Source organism: Oncorhynchus mykiss, chromosome 19 (assembly GCF_057628025.1).
Source record: "Oncorhynchus mykiss isolate SJ-2025 chromosome 19, ASM5762802v1, whole genome shotgun sequence".
NCBI lineage: Eukaryota > Metazoa > Chordata > Actinopteri > Salmoniformes > Salmonidae > Oncorhynchus > Oncorhynchus mykiss.
The window spans coordinates 57,439,991-57,461,749 of NC_143040.1; the positions used below are offsets into that span (position 1 = coordinate 57,439,991).

General features: G+C 43.5%; 1 protein-coding gene across 4 annotated transcripts in view; it reads left to right on the forward strand.

Annotated features, from left to right (window-relative positions):
• Positions 1 to 21,759, forward strand: part of LOC110498372 (AT-rich interactive domain-containing protein 1B) — a 309,442-nt gene that overhangs the window by 263,778 nt on the left and 23,905 nt on the right. For all 4 annotated transcript variants that reach the window (XM_036954974.2, XM_090211433.1, XM_090211432.1 and 1 more), the window contains one exon: positions 12,700 to 12,833. In XM_036954974.2, the coding sequence (XP_036810869.2) occupies positions 12,700 to 12,833 (134 nt within the window). The remainder of the gene's footprint in view (positions 1 to 12,699; positions 12,834 to 21,759) is intronic.

The following is a 21,759-nucleotide window of genomic DNA, read 5'->3' on the forward strand; positions in this document are numbered from 1 at the left end:
GTTTTTAGAACATTAATAGAACTGAGTGAGTTTTAGAACATTAATAGAACTGAGTGAGTTTTTATAACATCATTAATAGAACTGAGTGAGTTTTATAACATCATTAATAGAACTGAGTGAGTTTTTAGAACATCATTAATATAACTGAGTGAGTTTTAGAACATCATTAATAGAACTGAGTGAGTTTTTAGAACATTAATAGAACTGAGTGAGTTTTTAGAACATCATTAATAGAACTGAGTGAGTTTTTAGAACATTAATAGAACTGAGTGAGTTTAAGAACATTAATAGAACTGAGTGAGTTTTTAGAACATCATTATTAGAACTGAGTGAGTTTTAGAACATAATTAATAGAACTTAGTGAGTTTTTAGAACATCATTAATAGAACTGAGTGAGTTTAAGAACATTAATAGAACTGAGTGGGTTTTTAGAACATCATTAATAGAACTGAGTGAGTTTTTAGAACATCATTAATAGAACTGAGTGAGTTTTAGAACATCATTAATAGAACTGAGTGAGTTTTTAGAACATCATTAATAGAACTGAGTGAGTTTAAGAACATTAATATAACTGAGTGAGTTTTTAGAACATCATTAATAGAACTGAGTGAGTTTTTAGAACATTAATAGAACTGAGTGAGTTTTTAGAACATCATTAATAGAACTGAGTGAGTTTTTAGAACATCATTAATAGAACTGAGTGAGTTTTTAGAACATCATTAATAGAACTGAGTGAGTTTTTAGAACATCATTAATAGAACTGAGTGAGTTTAAGAACATTAATAGAACTGAGTGAGTTTTTAGAACATCATTAATAGAACTGAGTGAGTTTTTAGAACATTAATAGAACTGAGTGAGTTTTTAGAACATCATTAATAGAACTGAGTGAGTTTTTAGAACATCATTAATAGAACTGAGTGAGTTTTTAGAACATCATTAATAGAACTGAGTGAGTTTTTAGAACATCATTAATATAACTGAGTGAGTTTTAGAACATCATTAATAGAACTGAGTGAGTTTTTAGAACATTAATAGAACTGAGTGAGTTTTTAGAACATTAATAGAACTGAGTGAGTTTTTAGAACATTAATAGAACTGAGTGAGTTTTTAGAACATCATTAATAGAACTGAGTGAGTTTAAGAACATTAATAGAACTGAGTGAGTTTTAGAACATCATTAATATAACTGAGTGAGTTTTTACAACATCATTAATAGAACTGAGTGAGTTTTTAGAACATCATTAATAGAACTGAGTGAGTTTTAGAACATCAATAATAGAACTGAGTGAGTTTTTAGAACATTAATAGAACTGAGTGAGTTTTAGAACATTAATAGAACTGAGTGAGTTTTTAGAACATCATTAATAGAACTGAGTGAGTTTTATAACATCATTAATAGAACTGAGTGAGTTTTTAGAACATCATTAATAGAACTGAGTGAGTTTTAGAACATCATTAATAGAACTGAGTGAGTTTTTAGAACATTAATAGAACTGAGTGAGTTTTTAGAACATCATTAATAGAACTGAGTGAGTTTTTAGAACATTAATAGAACTGAGTGAGTTTAAGAACATTAATAGAACTGAGTGAGTTTTTAGAACATCATTATTAGAACTGAGTGAGTTTTAGAACATAATTAATAGAACTGAGTGAGTTTTTAGAACATCATTAATAGAACTGAGTGAGTTTAAGAACATTAATAGAACTGAGTGGGTTTTTAGAACATCATTAATAGAACTGAGTGAGTTTTTAGAACATCATTAATAGAACTGAGTGAGTTTTAGAACATCATTAATAGAACTGAGTGAGTTTTTAGAACATCATTAATAGAACTGAGTGAGTTTAAGAACATTAATAGAACTGAGTGAGTTTTTAGAACATCATTAATAGAACTGAGTGAGTTTTTAGAACATTAATAGAACTGAGTGAGTTTTTAGAACATCATTAATAGAACTGAGTGAGTTTTTAGAACATCATTAATAGAACTGAGTGAGTTTTTAGAACATCATTAATAGAACTGAGTGAGTTTTTAGAACATCATTAATAGAACTGAGTGAGTTTAAGAACATTAATAGAACTGAGTGAGTTTTTAGAACATCATTAATAGAACTGAGTGAGTTTTTAGAACATTAATAGAACTGAGTGAGTTTTTAGAACATCATTAATAGAACTGAGTGAGTTTTTAGAACATCATTAATAGAACTGAGTGAGTTTTTAGAACATCATTAATAGAACTGAGTGAGTTTTTAGAACATCATTAATATAACTGAGTGAGTTTTAGAACATCATTAATAGAACTGAGTGAGTTTTTAGAACATTAATAGAACTGAGTGAGTTTTTAGAACATTAATAGAACTGAGTGAGTTTTTAGAACATTAATAGAACTGAGTGAGTTTTTAGAACATCATTAATATAACTGAGTGAGTTTTTTGTCTGTAATTTGGAACACTGTTGACACCTGTCAAGGGTTTTGGGGCCCCAGGCTACCCGTCATTATACGCACCTGTTTTCTTCATTACGTGCAGCTTGGACTCACCTGGACTCACCTGGACTCACCTGGACTCACCTGGACTCACCTGGACTCACCTGGACTCCCTCACTTTGTTGACTGCCCCTGCATATACAGTGCCTTGCGAAGTATTCGGCCCCCTTGAACTTTGCGACCGTTTGCCACATTTCAGGCTTCAAACATAAAGATATAAAACTGTATTTTTTTGTGAAGAATCAACAACAAGTGGGACACAATCATGAAGTGGAACGACATTTATTGGATATTTCAAACTTTTTTAACAAATCAAAAACTGAAAAATTGGGCGTGCAAAATTATTCAGCCCCTTTACTTTCAGTGCAGCAAACTCTCTCCAGAAGTTCAGTGAGGATCTCTGAATGATCCAATGTTGACCTAAATGACTAATGATGATAAATACAATCCACCTGTGTGTAATCAAGTCTCCGTATAAATGCACCTGCACTGTGATAGTATCAGAGGTCCGTTAAAAGCGCAGAGAGCATCATGAAGAACAAGGAACACACCAGGCAGGTCCGAGATACTGTTGTGAAGAAGTTTAAAGCCGGATTTGGATACAAAAAGATTTCCCAAGCTTTAAACATCCCAAGGAGCACTGTGCAAGCGATAATATTGAAATGGAAGGAGTATCAGACCACTGCATATCTACCAAGACCTGGCCGTCCCTCTAAACTTTCAGCTCATACAAGGAGAAGACTGATCAGAGATGCAGCCAAGAGGCCCATGATCACTCTGGATGAACTGCAGAGATCTACAGCTGAGGTGGGAGACTCTGTCCATAAGACAACAATCAGTCGTATATTGCACAAATCTGGCCTTTATGGAAGAGTGGCAAGAAGAAAGCCATTTCTTAAAGATATCCATAAAAAGTGTAGTTTAAAGTTTGCCACAAGCCACCTGGGAGACACACCAAACATGTGGAAGAAGGTGCTCTGGTCAGATGAAACCAAAATTGAACTTTTTGGCAACAATGCAAAACGTTATGTTTGGCGTAAAAGCAACACAGCTGAACACACCATCCCCACTGTCAAACATGGTGGTGGCAGCATCATGGTTTGGGCCTGCTTTTCTTCAGCAGGGACAGGGAAGATGGTTAAAATTGATGGGAAGATGGATGGAGCCAAATACAGGACCATTCTGGAAGAAAACCTGATGGAGTCTGCAAAAGACCTGAGACTGGGATGGAGATTTGTCTTCCAACAAGACAATGATCCAAAACATAAAGCAAAATCTACAATGGAATGGTTCAAAAATAAACATATCCAGGTGTTAGAATGGCCAAGTCAAAGTCCAGACCTGAATCCAATCGAGAATCTGTGGAAAGAACTGAAAACTGCTGTTCACAAATGCTCTCCATCCAACCTCACTGAGCTCGAGCTGTTTTGCAAGGAGGAATGGGAAAAAATGTCAGTCTCTCGATGTGCAAAACTGATAGAGACATACCCCAAGCGACTTACAGCTGTAATCGCAGCAAAAGGTGGCGCTACAAAGTATTAACTTAAGGGGGCTGAATAATTTTGCACGCCCAATTTTTCAGTTTTTGATTTGTTAAAAAAGTTTGAAATATCCAATAAATGTCGTTCCACTTCATGATTGTGTCCCACTTGTTGTTGATTCTTCACAAAAAAATACAGTTTTATATCTTTATGTTTGAAGCCTGAAATGTGGCAAAAGGTCGCAAAGTTCAAGGGGGCCGAATACTTTCGCAAGGCACTGTATGTCTGCTACTCTGTGCTGTTCCCTGTAGTAGTATTATTTGTTGTGTTTAAGTCCAGACGCTGGTCTTGTTCTGTTGCATGTCCGTCTATATTAAATGGTTCACTCCCTGTACCTGCTTCTCATCTCCTGCGTTGGGCGTTGCAAAACTAATCTGGCCAATGCTAGCATCACTGGCTAAAATTGAAAGATTTTACTGACTGCCAACTGCTGACCTGTGTTTTGCTTTATGTTTCTAGTTATAGCATCTTGTACAATTTTCTTGGCTCTCTAGACTCCTCCTATAAGGGCATAAGGCCAGGCCCAGATGCAGACACAGGAGGCAGATTGTTTGAGTCTTTGATATTTATTATATTCGAAAAGGGTAGGCAAGAGAATGGTCGTGGACAGGCAAAAGGTCAAAACCAGTTCAGAGTCCAGGAAGTACAGTGTGGCAGGCAGGCTTGAGGTCAGGACAGGCAGAATGGTCAGGCAGGCGGGTACAGAGTCCAGAAACAGGCAAGGCTCAAAACCTGGAGAGATAGCAAAAGAGAATAGAAAAAGCAGGCGCATGGGAAAAACACGCTGGTTGACTTGAACAGGCAAGACAAACTGGCACAGAGAGACAGGAAACACAGGGATAAATACACCAGGGATAATAAGTGACACCTGGAGGGGTTGGAGACAAGCACAAGGACAGGTGAAACAGATCAGGGCGTGACACCTTCTGGAAATGTGGTGTTTCGAGCAAATCTGGAGGTGTCAACTCTCTTAACATTAAGTTTAGCTTGTTGAGAGACCACCACCACAGTGCTCCCTTCTTCTAGTGGTGTGAAATTATAGCACTGGACACAGGACTAGACACCAAATCAAATCAAATGTTATTTGTCACATGCGCCGAATACAACAGATGTAGACCTTACTGTGAAATGCTTACTTACAAGCCTTTAACCAACAATGCAATTTTAAGAAAAATCAGAGTCAAAAAAATATTTACTAAATAAACTAAAGTAAAAAACAAAAGAGCAAAAATAAAATAACAGTAACAAGGCAAAATACAGGGGGTACCGGTACCGAGTCAATGTGCGGGGGTACAGGTTAGTCCAGTTAATTGAGGTAACATGTACATGTAGGTAGGGGTAAAGTGACTATGCATAGATTACAGATAATAAACAGCCAGTAGCAGCAGTGTAAAAAAAGGGGGGGTCAATGCAAATAGTCCGGGTAGCCATTTTGGACCTAGACTTGGCGCTCCGGGACTGCTTGCCGTGCAGTAGCAGAGATAACAGTCTATGACTAGGGCGGCAATTTTTAGGGCCTTCCCCTGACACCGGCTGGTATAGAGGTCCTGGATGGCAGGAAGCTTCCAGTTTCAAATTAATGTCGACATCGCTCATATGTAATTTCACAAACAAACATAAAAATAGTTGCCACAGTGAAATGAGAATCATCTTTATCCCCCATGTGTGTTAACAATGACAAACAAATCATCCTCCATGTTGGATCTGCTAACATTCGCTTCTCTGTGGAGAGAGCGCCCACCGTGGTCGATGGTGATGCATCATGGAGCCTGTTGACATTTGGAGAATCCTGTGTGTGTCTGCGATGGTTGACACTGTGTGATTAATGGTGCAGATCAGGAGCGCTGCAGACAGACTATGTAAATGCTGAAGGAGCCATTAACAGACATCTTCACTGTCAATAAGAAGTGGCACAACATGATGCATACTGCTGGGGCAAATCACACAGCCTGTCAGTCTCCACTCTCATTCCACCAAACACCCAGACATAGGCCCACAGGGAGAGAGGGGTGAGGCAGGGGAGTGAGGGAGAGTGTGTATTAGGTAGTTGTTGTGAAACTGTTAGATGACTTGTTAGATATTACTGCACGGTCGGAACTTGAAGCACAAGCATTTAGCTACACCCGCATTAACATCTGCTAATCATGTGTATGTGACCAATAAAATGTGATTTGATTTGTTTTGAGAAGGAGGCATTGTCTTTGTCCTCTTTCAGCACTGTTATCCTGTCTCTCTCCCCGCCTGTCTTGCCATCCTCTCTCTACACCTCCCTCTCTCCATCCTTTCCCCCTCTCTCTCACTCTTATCACCCTTTCATCTAGACACTCAGAATTGGCTCTTCCAGTTTCTGTCCTAGTTTCCATCATAGAGAATACATACTAATTAGCATGCTTAGCATGCTGATTTTCATCTTCAGAAGCAGTTCTTTCGGGACAGGGAGAATGCAGTGTCAGTGAACCATGCTGTGAATACTAGATCCCCCTCCATGGATGGTACTGTATGCAGACTCTCTGTGTGTCTCTCAGTCTGTCCCCAGATGTAGAGATGATCTGAGGGTGACTGGGAATGCAATTAGTGCTGTCTGATTGAAACACAGAGGGAAGCAGTGTGTGTGTGTGTGTGTGTGGTAAAGGGCAGCTCTACTGGTCCCCCAGCTGACTTTGAAGAGGCAGAGAGCTGACAGCTCCTCGCTCTGTGGCTGCACGTGTGTGGTGTTGCCATGGAGAAAGTAGAAAGGAAGGGAGGGGGACAGTTTTAGGAGAATTGTGGACCCTCCCCCCACGTCCCCTTTTGTTTTGCTCTCTTTCTCAACCCTTGTTGTGTTTTGTCCTGAACAGCTGAGGAAGATTAAGGGGAAATTAATCTGAAACACTGGGTTTAGTTTTTACTCATTTATAGTCCTGATTCTGATCTGAGAGCAGCATGGTGAAACATTTCAACCTGTTGTGGTCTGTGTGAAAACAAGCAGCCCTCAGACCACCTCCTCATGTGTCTGGCATGCCTTTGGCACGGCCTCACCACACCACCCACACAATCCACGGAAGGAAATAATCTGAAGATTAAGGGGAAATTGGATTTCATCTCCTCGCTGTCTGGAGATCGTCTGTCATCTGGAGAAACGCACACGCACACCAAACAGCCTAAACCATGTCCCTGGGATTGACTATTCCAGATTCATTACGCAGAATGCCAAATGAGCAGAGCAAGGCCACTGTGATATCCAATGGCTGGATGGTGATAAGTGTGATCGTGTTTTTCCCCAGTTCTCAGAGGCTCTCTTAAGGGCCTTGAATTATACATTATGTTTGCATCACCCATGCTTGGTCTGATACTTAGAAAAATAATATGTCTGTGTTTGACATTTTAATCATTTAGCTGACACTCCTATCCAGAGTGATTTACACTAGTGAGTGCATAGATTTTCATACTTTTTGTTGTTGTGTACTTGTCCTCGGTGGGAATTGAACCCTCAACAAGTCAGGCATTGCAAGGATCATGCTCTACCACCTGAGCCACACAGAACCACACAGCTTGGACCACACAGCTTGGACCATGCAGCTTAAACCACATGTGTTAATGACTGTGTCAACTTGCTCTTGTCTTGTAAGTGTACCCAAGGAGCTGGGTTATCTTAAGGTGAGCTTTTACATTGAGATAATACTATTGCATGGCTTGTAGATGTACAACATGAGTACAGTCTTGAGTGAAGGAAGGTGTTGGGGTTTGGAGAACAGAAGAATAACATTAGGAAGCTAGGTGTTGTCCTGGCTATGTCTGCTGAAGACAGAAATTGTTTTTTAAATTACTTTGGTAGCTGTTCCTGGAGCTACAGAAACACGGCTTGTAGAAAATAAGCACTTAGAGAAAGCAAGCTTCAAAAAAACTAAATCAAAGGAAATGGAAAAGGGGCAAAGAGAGAGAGAGCGAGAAAAGAGCACTTCAGGGTAAATCCGTGCCAAATAATTCATTTCTGACCTCCTTAGCAAGTAAATTTACTAAATAAATAAGAGCTGCTTGAATGTCAAGAATGCGTTTCTGCTGCCCCCAGCGTTGTGGCTCACAGGCAGCCTTGGCATCAGCACCAGCTAGGCTTTAATAAATGGCTTCTCTCTCTCCGTCGGAGCTGTTTGATGTAAGGGGGGGCTTTTCTCAGTATTTAATATGTTAAGGCTGTCCCTTCATTCGCTGTTTTATTTTAGATTATGTTTGGGTTTAGTCAGGCAGTCAGACACGCAGACACTAGCTGAGCTGGCTGCTTGAAATGAAGCTGAGAGCTGAGGGCTGAGAGCTGAGGGCTGAGAGCTGAGGGCTGAGAGCTGAGGGCTGAGAGCTGAGGGCTGAGAGCTGAGGGCTGAGAGCTGAGGGCTGAGAGCTGAGGGCTGAGAGCTGAGGGCTGAGAGCTGAGGGATGAGAGCTGAGGGATGAGAGCTGAGGGATGAGAGCTGAGAGGGAGCTGCCTTGAGAGCAGATTGTGCCCATATATAATTCATATTGTTCATACCCTCCCACTGCCTACACCAGGCAACCCCCCCTTTTTCTCTCTCTCTCACCACAGTCTCTCTCTCTTTTTTGTCTCTGTTTCTCTCACTCTCCCTCTCACCAGGCAGGGGTGTCAGAGAGTGGTGTGGCTGGGTATTAATAGGGGCTGGATGGTGGAGGTGGCAGTACCCCTATTTTCTTCCTGCCACACTTTTGTAGCAGTGAGTGTGTACAATGGACAGCCAGGAAGGGGACTTTGACACTGACACTGTAGTGCTGCTCTGGATCTGTCTGTGTGACTGCAGCTGACTGTCTCGCACCTGGTAACCATGGCAGCCCTTGGCAACGGCCCTCTCTTTCTCTCTCCCCGGGCATGCTCAGAGACAGGCCTCCTCGGATGTCCTTCACACATGTGGGCAGAATACTAAGGACAGGGAGCAGAGCTTCATGCAGGAGGACGAGGGGAGAAAGACAGACAGACAGACAGATAGACAGACAGACAGACAGACAGACAGACAGACAGACAGACAGGGAGACAGGACTAGGGCTGGGACTGACTGCAGGTCTACTCATTTAAATAGAACAGTGATTACTAATTTGTTTATCTGATTGAAAGCACATATTATTTTTCTCAGATTATTTCAAGTGGCTCTAAATTTGGCTAACGCCTCATGAGAGCATTATTCATAATGTTTTGCGCTGGTAGTAATGACCTAGTGCTTTCTGTCTTTGTTATTTCTGGGCTTCAACTAAATCTACATTTTATGGTTAGGGACAGGAGTTTTTCCTGATTTTATGGTACAACTTGCTGCCTCACAGATTCACTTGAAAGCAGTGTCAACTCAGCAGGAACTTTTTGAGAAGCAGATAAACAAAACAGCTGGGCTGTTTATCACTGTGTTCTCCCGGGCTTCAGCAACACTGCACAACAAGCTGAGAGAGAGAGAGGGTGCTGCTGGGTTTGATGCTTCTCTGTGAGAGGAGCTCAGTTTCCCCTCAACCGTCCCCTAGCTCACGCTACAATGACTACTGGATGCTACAGTACAGCTTGCACTGTGAGCTGGAATCCCCCCCCCCCCTTACTATCTCACCAGGGACACTCTTACAGTACTCTCCTTTTACTATCTTCTCCTCTCTGCTCTCTCACTCTCTCGCTGTTTTTCTCCCTCTTTTCTTCTCTCTTTAATCTCTCTCTCTCAATCCATCTCTACCTCTCTCTCTCTCTCTCTCTCTCAATCCATCTCTACCTCTCTCTCTCTCTCTCTCTCTCTCTCTCAATCCATCTCTACCTCTCTCTCTCTCTCTCTCAATCCCTCTCTACCTCCCTCTACCTACCTACCTAACTCCCTCCCTCTCTGCTTTTCCCTCATTCTCTGCAGCAACAGGGTGTTTTCCCTCAGCAAAGGTGCCCGAGAGCAAGATAAATGCGCTGCGCCTTTTTTGATAGCAGCACATGCATACATTAAGTGTGATTAAACGGCCTGCGTTCCCTCCATCAAGTGTTTCCTAATGGCCTTTTTTTTATGACATGATTTAGTAATAATGGACTAGCGCCACAGTCAACCTCCACTTTGTTGTTGATGTTTTTTATTACAGTATCCACATGAGAGCTGGGGTTGGTGTTTTTCTGTAAGGGCCGATGTAGGATTTAGATGCAGTATAGAGAAATAGTACTTTCCGGAACAGAAAAGTTCTACTCAGACACGCATGGTAATGGTAATGACACAATGAAAACCTATCAATTACTTATTTGTTTCTTCTGGATTTATTAAAACTATCAACACTATGCACCGTGTGGTAACATGTTAGCTACAAATTGGGTTGCATTCTTTGAAGTAAGTAACAGAAAATACCCAATGATGCCACATCATTTCCTTGTAAATACCAGGCAAATCCCGTAAAAGTCCCGTAAAATAAAGTGCTGCCAAGAAACGGTCCATAACAGGCAGGATGTGATTGATGTGAGTGTATGTTGTTGTCTGTGAGCCATGGTTTTCCTTGTGATTACAGGCCCATAGAGGAATTACATACAGTATGTATCATCACACATGCTCTAGGACTAATTGCATCTGTGAGATTAGATTACTGAGAGGTTTACCAAACCCAGCCCTCCCTCTGCCGGGTTAGTCATTGTCTCTGTCTCACATCCAATACATTGTGCCATTTTTGTCCTCCCCTGCTTGGGGAAGTTCAGTTCTTTTGACTGATTTACACAAATCCAGATTAGGAGTTTTTTTTCTAATTGTCCGCATGATCACAGTGATCATGATCACAGTGTTTAGAGTTACACTAACAAAAATATCTTATTTTATGAAGACAATGTTTCAACCATCAGGTCTCCATATTCAACAGAAAGGCAGGGGTTTTACTATGACCTTATGTCCGTGTGGTATTTTAACACAAAGCTGTCCCCACTACTACTACTATTACTACTGTCAACCCATGTCCCTTAAATACCCGTAGTCTTCTCTACTGTCAAGGAAATTATCCACCACAGATGAGGGGATGTTCTGTGCTCCTACCTCTCTCCTTTCTCTCATTATTCAGGAGATTATTTGGACCAGCAGGAAGTAGAGTTTGTCCAACTGCTATACGTCCTGGTGCGCTGTCTTTAGGACTTGGTACACGGTTGCTACAGAGCTAGCCTGGTACAGGGTACAGGGTATGGAGCGGTGGCGGAGGGTATGGAGCGGTGGCGGAGGGTATGGAGCGGTGGCGGAGGGTATATGGAGCGGTGGCGGAGGGTATGGAGCGGTGGCGGAGGGTATATGGAGCGGTGGCGGAGGGTATGGAGCGGTGGCGGAGGGTATGGAGCGGTGGCGGAGGGTATGGAGCGGTGGCAGAGGGTATGGAGCGGTGGCGGACGGTATGGTGCGGTGGCGGAGGGTATGGAGCGGTGGCGGAGGGTATGGAGCGGTGGCGGAGGGTATGGAGCGGTGGCGGAGGGTATGGAGCGGTGGCGGAGGGTATATGGAGCGGTGGCGGAGGGTATGGAGCGGTGGCGGAGGGTATATGGAGCGGTGGCGGAGGGTATATGGAGCGGTGGCGGAGGGTATGGAGCGGTGGCGGACGGTATGGAGCGGTGGCGGAGGGTATGGAGCGGTGGCGGAGGGTATGGAGCGGTGGCGGAGGGTATGGAGCGGTGGCGGACGGTATGGAGCGGTGGCGGAGGGTATGGAGCGGTGGCGGAGGGTATATGGAGCGGTGGCGGAGGGTATGGTGCGGTGGCGGAGGGTATATGGAGCGGTGGCGGAGGGTATATGGAGCGGTGGCGGAGGGTATGGTGCGGTGGCGGAGGGTATATGGAGCGGTGGCGGAGGGTATGGTGCGGTGGCGGAGGGTATATGGAGCGGTGGCGGAGGGTATGGAGCGGTGGCGGAGGGTATATGGAGCGGTGGCGGAGGGTATATGGAGCGGTGGCGGAGGGTATGGTGCGGTGGCGGAGGGTATGGTGCGGTGGCGGAGGGTATGGAGCGGTGGCGGAGGGTATGGAGCGGTGGCGGAGGGTATGGAGCGGTGGCGGAGGGTATGGAGCGGTGGCGGAGGGTATGGAGCGGTGGCGGAGGGTATGGAGCGGTGGCGGAGGGTATGGAGCGGTGGCGGAGGGTATGGAGCGGTGGCGGAGGGTGGCCATGGGCGTCCGTCTGCTGTTGGTTGTGGTTCAGCAGGTTTCTGATGAGCCCTCTGATGTCCTCCCAACACGCCGTGATGTGACGCGGAAAGGAGAAAGCACGGGATTGATTTCAGTCGTTGCCATGACAACAAATAACATGATCCTCTCCAGAAGCACACCTTAATTAGTTAAATTATTACTTTGGGTGGAGAGGAGAGAGAGGAGAGGATGGATGAAAAGAGGAGGGGTGAGGGATTTGCAAGGGAGTAGAGGAAGGATGGGAGGATGAAACGGATTTCTATTCTGCTCTTGATCACACACTTGCTTTTAAAGAGAGATTCTGTCTTTTTTTTTCAAGGAAATGTGACTCTACATTTTCAGGATGATGGTTTATACAGTACCGAAACGTATAAGCATATCCTATGACTGGCATGGCCTTTTAGGCTTGCAAAAGATGCAGAAAGTCTAATCTATTACGGAGTCTTTTCTACGACTCTGTCAAAAGCCAACTCATTTCTCTCCACACCAAGTATCCAGGTCCGGTCTTTCCTCTCTAACCAGACCCTTGTCTTTGTGTGTCCCAGACAGGGCAGCTACCCAGGCCCTGGCATGAACCTGATGGGAACAACAGGATCTGGAGCCCCCTACAACCAGTCACCAGGCAACAACTCAGGCATGGGCACACCACAGGGTCCGCCCTACAACATGCCACCCTCAGGTAAGACCTGGATAGACCAACAAGGTATCCCACAGCAACCAGTAGTGAACAGTCTAAAAGGGTTGAGATTTAACTTTACTCTTTTATGGTCTTCAGTTTGACAGACTTCTAACAGTAGTGTTCATATCAGTGTCTATACTACAACAAACTAATCTGTTGTGGCATTTTTAATAATCTAAGTAATAACAGGAGGTTAGGAGAGATGCCAGAGCTTTGCTCACTTTAAAGCTATCAAAATCAATCAAGCATTTTATCTCTAGGAATGTTATGCCAGTTGGCCTAGGCGCTCCAGATTAGTGTTTTAGGAAATGGCTCAAACTGCAACAGATCTAATCCAATGCCAGAACCTGTGTGTTTGTGATGTTGTTGTTCTTGGAAGAGTGAGCGAGCGAGAGAGAGAGAGAGAGAGAGACCGAGAGACAGAGAGACAGACAGACAGACAGACACTGTTCTGAAGCTGGTTAATTTCCTGCAGGCAGTTCTGTTCTGTTAATTCTCTTGTTCCGTTGACCCTCCTGAGAACAGATTAATGCAATGTATCCCTCTTCCCTGCCCTTCACCCCGCTGCGTTGTGCTAAACGCACCTCAGAGAATGCAAGTCTCTAAATGAAAAGAGCTTTCTGCGCGGCCTTACAAAACTAAATATTAGCCTGCATGACATTTGGAAGACATCAAATGAACTACAGTGCCAAGGTTCTTGAAAACTCATCTGTGTTGCCCCTGGGGTGCTAAAAAAAAGCTATTCATTTCACATAGTGCTGAGCACCGAACAGAAAAGTAAAATACAGGGACGAACCTTGGGACTCTTTGCATGTAGGGACACTTTCTTCTCAATAGGAAAATATACATTCAGTTCACACTCGAGAAGTATGTAGGGATGGGCATTGGACATTTTTTTTGACTGTTCGAGTACTCGACCGACAATAAAATCTATTTTTAGAACACAGTAATGACAAAGCAAAAACAGGTTTTTAGACATTTTTGCAAATGTATTAAAAATACAAAACTTAAATATTACATTAGTATTCAGTATTCAGACCCTTTACTTAGTACTTTGTTGAAGCACCTTTGTCAGTGATTTCAGCCTTAAGTCTTCTTGGGTATGACGCTATAAGCTTGGCACACCTGTATTTGGGAGTTTGTCCCATTCTTCTCTGCAGATCCTCTCAAGCTCTGTCAGGTTGGATGCGCAGCGTTGTTGCACAGCTATTTTCAGCTCTCTCCAGAGATGTTAGATCGGGTTCAAGTCCGGGCTCTGGCTGGGCCACTCAAGGACATTCAAAGACTTGTTCCAAAGCCACTCCTGTGTTGTCTTGGCTGTGTGCTTAGGGTCATTGTCCTGTTGGAAGGTGAACCTTCACCCCAGTCTGAGGTCCTGTGTGCTCTGGAGACGGTTTTTATCAAGGATCTCTCTGTACTTTGCTCCGTTCATCTTTCCCTCGATCTTGACTAGTTTCCCAGTCCCTGCCGTTGAAAAACCATGCTTCACCGTAGGGATGGTGCCAGATTTCTTCCAGACGTGATGCTTGGCATTCATTCAGGCCAAAGAGTTCAATCTTGGTTTAATCAGACCAGAGAATCTTGTTCATCATGGTCTGAGAGTGCTTTAGGTACCTTTTGTAAAACTCCAAGTGGGCTGTCATGTGTCTTTTACTGAGGAGTGGATTCCATCTGGCCACAGATATAACAGATAACATAACGCAGATAACATAACGGCCTGGTTGGTGGAGTGCTGCAGATATGGTTGTCTTTCTGGAAGGTTATCCCATTTCCACAGAGGAACTCTGGAGCTCTGTCAGAGTGACCATTGGGTTCTTGGTCACCTCCCTGACCTCACCTCAACTTTTTCCATTTAAGAACGATGGGGGCCACTCTATTCTTGGGGACCTTCAATGCTGCAGAAATGTTTTGGTAACCTTACACAGATCTCTGCCTCGACTCAATCCTGTCTCGGAGCTCTACGGACAATTTCTTCAACATCATTGCTTGGTTTTTGTCTGACATGCACTGTCAACTGTGGAACCTTATATAGACAGGTGTGTGCCTTTCCAAATCATGGCCAATCAATTGAATTCACCACAGGTTACCAGTGCAAAGTGCCTGGAACGGTTATCAAATTTGTCACATGCACCGAATACAACAACAGTTGTAGACTTGACTGTGAAATGCTTACGAGCCCTTTCCCAACAATGCAGAGTTAAAAAGTAAGAAAACAATTATAATAATTAGCAAATAAAAAAGGAAATAATAACACAATAAAATAACAATACAAGTTAGCTAATTCTGTCCCTGAGGGCCCTCACAGTGTTCTATAGGAGCACCATCAAGGGTATACTGTCGGGCTGCATCTCAGCCTGGTACGGCATCTCCACCTCCGTGGCGAAAATCAAACACTGCATTCCACAGTAAGAGCCTTATACCAATGGTCAAGTGTGGTAATGGTAGTGTGATGGTTTGGGAATGCTTTGTTGCCTTAGAACCTGGACAACTTGCATGAATAGAAGGAACCATGAATTATGTTCTGTATCAGAGAATTCTACAGGAGAATGTCAGGCCATCAGTCTGTGAGCTGAAGCTGAAGCACAGCTGGGTCATGTACCAAGACAATTATCCAAAACACACAGTCAAGTCTACATGAAAATGGCTAAAAAGCAACACATTTGAAGTTTTGGAATAGCCTAGTCAAAGTCCAGACCTAATCCCAATTAATGTTGTGGCAGGACTTGAAACGAGCAGTTCATGTTGGAAAACACAAATATTGCACATTTAAAGCAGTTCTGCATGGAAGAGTGAGCCAAAATGCAACGTGAGAGATTGCTCAACAATGACAGGAAGCGTTTGGTTGGAGTCATTGCAGCCAAAGGTGGCATAACCAGTTATTGAGTGTAAGGGGGCAATTACTTTTTCACAGTGTGTAATTGTTGTGTTATTTGGTCACTACAGACACCCTGGTTTGAATCCAGGCTGTATCACATCTGGCCATGATTGGGAGTCCCATAGGGCAGTGCACAATTGTCCCAGCATTGCCTGGGTTTGCCGGTGTAGGCCATCATTGTAAATAATAATTTGTTCTTAATAACTGACTTGCCTAATTAAGTAAAGGATAAATAAATAGTGTCCCACTCCTTGAAAGTGGAAGCTCTAGCCTTTAGCTCAGTGTGAATCTTGCCTGTAATCCATGGCTTCTGGTTGGGATATGTACATACGTACGGTCACTGTGGGTACGACGTCGTTGATGCACTTATTAATGAAGCCTGTGACTGATGTGGTAAATTCCTCAGTGCCATGGGATGAATCTCAGTACATATTCCAGTCTGTGCTAGCGAAACAGTCCTGTAGCTTAGCATCTGCTTCATCGGACCACATTCGTGTTGAGCGCGTCACTGGTACTTCCTGTTTGAGTTTTTACATGTGAGCAGGAATCACAAGTATAGAATTATGGTCAGATTTGAAAAGAAATAGAGGGCGATTGAGAGCTTTGTATGCTTCTCTGTGTGTAGAGTAAAGGTGATGTAAAGTTTTTTTGCCTGTAGTTGCGCAGGTGAAATGCTAGTAGAAATGAGGTAAAACAGATTTCAGTTTTCCTGCATTATAATTATTGGCCACTAGGAGCACCGCCTCTGGATGAGCATTTTCTTGTTTGCTTACAGCCCTATACAGTTCGCTGAGTGTGGTCTTAAGTGCCAGCACTGGTTTGTGGTGGTAAATAGACAGCTACAAAAAAATGTTGATTGGTAAATAGTATGGTCTACAGCTTATCATTAGGTATTCTTACTCAAGCGAGCAGAACTTTGAGACTTCCTTAATAATAGAAATTGCACACCAGCTGTTGTTAACAAAGGTACAAACACCCCCTCCCCTGAGTTTCTCTGATCCTGCTGTTCTGTCCAGCCGATGTATAGAAAAACCAGCTAGATTAACATTTTCCATGTCCTTGTTCAGCCACGACTTGGGGAAACATAGGATACTACAATTCTTCAGATCACGTTGATAGGATAGTCTCGATTAGAGCTTGTCCAGTTTATTCTCCAGTGATTGCAAGTTAGCCAACAGAACTGAGGGCAGAGGCAGTTTATTCATTCTCCAATGTAGTCTTGTCAGGTATTCCGCACGCTGGCCTCTATAGCGCCTCCTTTTCTGAGTGTCTTGGATTTGGGCCTCATCCGTGATAATCAACATGTCCTTCACCTCCAACTCTTTGAAGTCCTTATCAATATTGAGGTTAGTGATAGCTGTTCTGATGTCCAGAAGCTCTTTTCGGTCATAGGAAACGATGGCGGGAACGTTATGTACAAAATAAGTTACAATAAGCACACAAAAAAACACTAAATAGCTAAATTGGTCAGGAGAATATAAAGCAGCTGCTATTCCCTCCAATGCAATTTTGGAGGGGATATCAGATGATCACTCTTGAGTTATTCTCCCAGGGTGTTCCCAAGTGGTGCAGCGGCCTAAGGCACTGCATCTCAATGCAAGAGGCATCACTACAGTCCCACTTTCGAATCCAGGCTGAATCACATCGGGCTGTGATTGGGAGTCCCATAGGGCACAATTGGCCCTAGTGTCGTCCGGGTTTGGCCAGGGTAGGCCATCATTGTAAATAAGAATTTGTTCTTAACAGACTTGCCTAGTTAAATAAAATAAAATGTCAATACAATTTTGAAACAGGGCTCAAACTAATGTTTTTGCATATTTTCAGTGTGGAACCGGTCTATTTTTAGGGGGGTTATAGTCTAGGCTAACCAATTGTAAATGGCACTAGCAGTTCGCAAAGCTGAAGCGGAAAATAGGCGGGATGCAATTATTCCAAAACTGCAGCTCGTTGTTGGAACACATATTTTCCTACTTCAATTAACTTGTCCCTTTTGAATTTGTGATAAAACTGTCGTCATTTGGCAAGGAATGTAGCTTCTGTATCCCATCAGTTAGGCATGTTTTTATTGACATTTATTTCTGTAGGTCTAATGGGAGCTTGTGTGCACTCAGCATGTGTGTGTGGGAGGGAACGGGAAAGGGAATTTATGGAGAAGAACGGTGTGATTCTTGGCTTGGTTTATTTTTTGTTATGCCCTGCAAATGCACATGTACAAATGGAAGTGGAGTCAAAGCGAATTAACGTTGTCTTCAAGACAAAATGTAACTTGTCTGTTCGGGTAGCCACAAAGCACATTCCACCAAATAGTTTTAGAGTATTTGATTTAAAAAAAATTCTGGTTGAAGATCGAGCTTTGACGTCCGTTTCAGTACTCTAGTACTCGATTACTCATGCCCATCACTAAGAAGTAGTCTTCAAGATCTTATTCGTTTTTACCAAGAAAACTTTTGAAATAATTAAAGAAATCAAAAAATGATGTGTTGCACAAAAACATTAGATATCTAGTCAGCAATGCTGAGATAATGCAATGGTATTTAATTGGAAAGTACATTTCTTTCTTAAACAATGTCTTATTCATTTAAAAACAATAGTTTTCCTTCATTCCTTTTGAGAAGAATCCATGGAAGAGGAACTTTCTCCATTATCCAGGACTGTGCTTCGGCTGTGCTTCGGCTTGAGATGTCTATGGCTCTGATGTCTATGGCTCTGTGTGTGCCTATTACAGAGACAAGACGTAGTGAAATGGCTACAATGACAAAGACTGATACCCCCCATTAACTCCTTATATACACTGAGTGTACAAAACATTAAGAACACCTGCTCTTTCCACAACATAGACTGAGCAGGATAATCCAGGCGAAACTATGATCGCTTATTGATGTCACTTCAATCAGTGTAGATTAAGGGGAGGAGACAGGTTCAAAATAATCCTTTTTAATCCTTGAGACAATTGAGAAATAATTGTGTATGTGTGCCATTCGGAGGGTGAATAGGCAAGACAAAATATTTAAAAAATATTTAAGTGCTTTTGAACGGGGTATGATAGTAGGTGCCAGATGAACAGGTTTGTGTCAAGAACTGTAACGCTGCTAGGTTTTTCACGCTCAACAGTTTCTTGTGTGTATCAAGAATGGTCCACTACCCAAAGGACATCCAACAACTGTGGGAAGCATTGGAGTCAACATGGGCCAGTATCCCTGTGGAACGCTTTCCACACTTTGTAGAGTCCATGCCCAGACCAATTGAGGCTGTTCTGAGGGCAAAAGGGGGTGCAACTCAATATTAGGAAGGTGTTTTTAATGTTTTGTTCACTCAGTGTATATGCAATGTAAAGATTGCTCCTTATACACAAGACATTCATATGCACTTATACTGTATGTTTCACTCACAGGTTGGGCAGGTGGATTCATGATGCACCAATGTCAGAGTAGAGTAGAGTAGAGTAGAGTAGGGTGGGGTGGGGTAGGCTAGAGTAGAGTAGAATAGAGTAGAGTAGAGTAGGGTAGACTAGAGTAGAGTAGGGTGGGGTAGGCTAGAGTAGAGTAGAGGAGGGTAGGGTAGAGTAGGGTTGAGTAGGCTAGAGTGGAGTAGAGTAGGGTAAACTAGAGTAGAGTAGAGTAGGGTGGGGTGGGGTAGGCTAGAGTAGAGTAGAATAGAGTAGAGTAGAGTAGAGTAGAGTAGAGTAGGGTAGACTAGAGTAGAGTAGGGTGGGGTAGGCTAGAGTAGAGTAGAGGAGGGTAGGGTGGAGTAGGGTAGAGTAGGCTAGAGAAGAGTAGAGTAGGCTAGAGTAGATGATGGGTGAGTAGGATAGGGTAGAGTAGAGTTGGGTAGGGTAGAGTAGGGTAGAGTAGAGTAGAGTAGAGAAGAGTAGGGTAGAGTAGAGTAGAATAGAGGAGGGTAGAGTAGGGTAGAGTAGGGTAGGGTAGAGTATAGTATGGTAGAGTAGAGTAGAGGAGGGTAGAGTAGGGTTGAGTAGGATAGGGTAGAGTATGGTTGGGTAGAGTACAGTACAGTAGGCTAGAGTAGATGATGGGTGAGAAGGATAGGGTAGAGTAGGGTTGGGTAGGGTAGGGTAGAGTAGGGTCGTGAAGAGTAGGGTAGAGTAGAATAGAGGAGGGTAGAGTAGGGTAGAGTAGAGTAGAGTAGAGTAGGGTAGAGTCGAGTAGGGTAGAGGAGGGTAGAGGAGGGTAGAGTAGGGTTGAGTAGGATAGGGTAGAGTAAGGTTGGGTAGAGTAGAGTAGAGTAGAGTTGAGGAGGGTAGGCTGGAGTAGAGGAGGGTAGGGTAGAGTAGAGTAGGGTAGAGTAGGCTAGAGTAGAGTATAGTAGGGTAGGGTAGAGTAGAGTAGGCTAGAGTAGAGTATAGTAGGGTTGAGTAGGATAGGGTAGAGTAGGGTTGGGTAGAGTAGAGTAGAGTAGGGTTGAGTAGGATAGGGTAGAGTAGGGTAGAGAAGAGTAGAGTAGGCTAGAGTAGATGATGGGTGAGTAGGATAGGGTAGAGTAGAGTTGGGTAGGGTAGAGTAGGGTAGAGTAGAGTAGAGTAGAGAAGAGTAGGGTAGAGTAGAGTAGAATAGAGGAGGGTAGAGTAGGGTAGAGTAGGGTAGGGTAGGGTAGAGTAGAGTAGGCTAGAGTAGATGATGGGTGAGTAGGATAGGGTAGAGTAGTGCTGGGTAGGGTAGGTTAGGGTAGAGTAGGGTGGAGTAGAGTAGAGAAGAGTAGGGTAGAGTAGAATAGAGGAGGGTAGAGTAGGTTAGAGTAGGCTAGAGTAGATGATGGGTGAGTAGGATAGGGTAGAGTAGGGTTGGGTAGGGTAGGGTAGAGTAGGGTAGAGTAGAGTAGAGAAGAGTAGGGTAGAGTAGAATAGAGGAGGGTATAGTAGGGTAGAGTAGAGTAGAGTAGAGTGGAGTAGAGTATGGTATAGTAGAGTAGAGGAGGGTAGGGTAGAGTAGTGTTGAGTAGGATAGGGTAGAGTAGGGTAGAGTAGAGTAGAGTAGAATAGAGGAGGGTAGAGTAGAGTAGGGTAGAGTAGGCTAGAGTAGAGTAGGGTTGAGTAGGATATGGTAGAGTAGAGTAGGGTTGGGTAGAGTAGAATAGGGTTGAGTAGGATAGGGTAGAGTAGGGTAGAGTAGAGTAGAGCAGGCTAGAGTAGATGATGGGTGAGTAGGATAGGGTAGAGTAGAGTAGGGTTGGGTAGGGTACAGTAGGGTAGAGTAGAGTAGAGAAGAGAATAGTAGGGTTGAGTAGAGGAGGGTAGAGTAGGGTAGAGTAGAGTAGGGTAGAGTAGGTAGAGTAGAGTAGGGTAGGGTAGAGTAGAGTAGGGTATAGAGTAGAGGAGGGTATGGTAGAGTAGGCTAGAGTAGAGTAGAGGAGGGTAGGGTAGAGTAGGGTAGAGTAGAGTAGAGTAGGGTTGAGTAGGATAGGGTAGAGTAGGGTTGGGTAGAGTAGAGTATGCTAGAGTAGATGAGGGGTGAGTGGGATAGGGCAGAGTAGAGTAGGGTAGAGTAGAGTAGAGGAGGGTAGAGTAGGATAGAGTAGAGTAGAGGAAGGTAGAGTAGAGAAGGGTAGAGTAGAGTAGTGTAGCGTATAGTAGGGTAGAGTAGGGTGGAGTAGGGCAGAGTTGAGGAGGGTAGGGTAGGCTAGAGTAGAGTAGAGTAGAGTAGAGGAGGATAGGGTAGAGTAGAGTAGGGTAGAGTAGGCTAGAGTAGAGTAGGGTTGAGTAGGATATGGTAGAGTAGAGTAGGATTGGGTAGAGTAGAGTAGAGTAGAGTATGCTAGAGTAGATGAGGGGTGAGTGGGATAGGGCAGAGTAGAGTAGGGTAGAGTAGAGTAGAGGGGGGTAGAGTAGGGTAGAGTAGAGTAGAGGAGGGTAGTGTTGAGTAGGATAGGGTAGAGTAGGGTTGGGTAGAGTAGTGTAGAATAGAGTCGAGTTGAGGAGGGTAGGGTAGGCTAGAGTAGAGTAGAGTAGAGGAGGTAGGGTAGAGTAGAGTAGGGCAGAGTAGGCTAGAGTAGAGTAGGGTTTGAGTAGGATATGGTAGAGTAGAGTAGGGTTGGGTA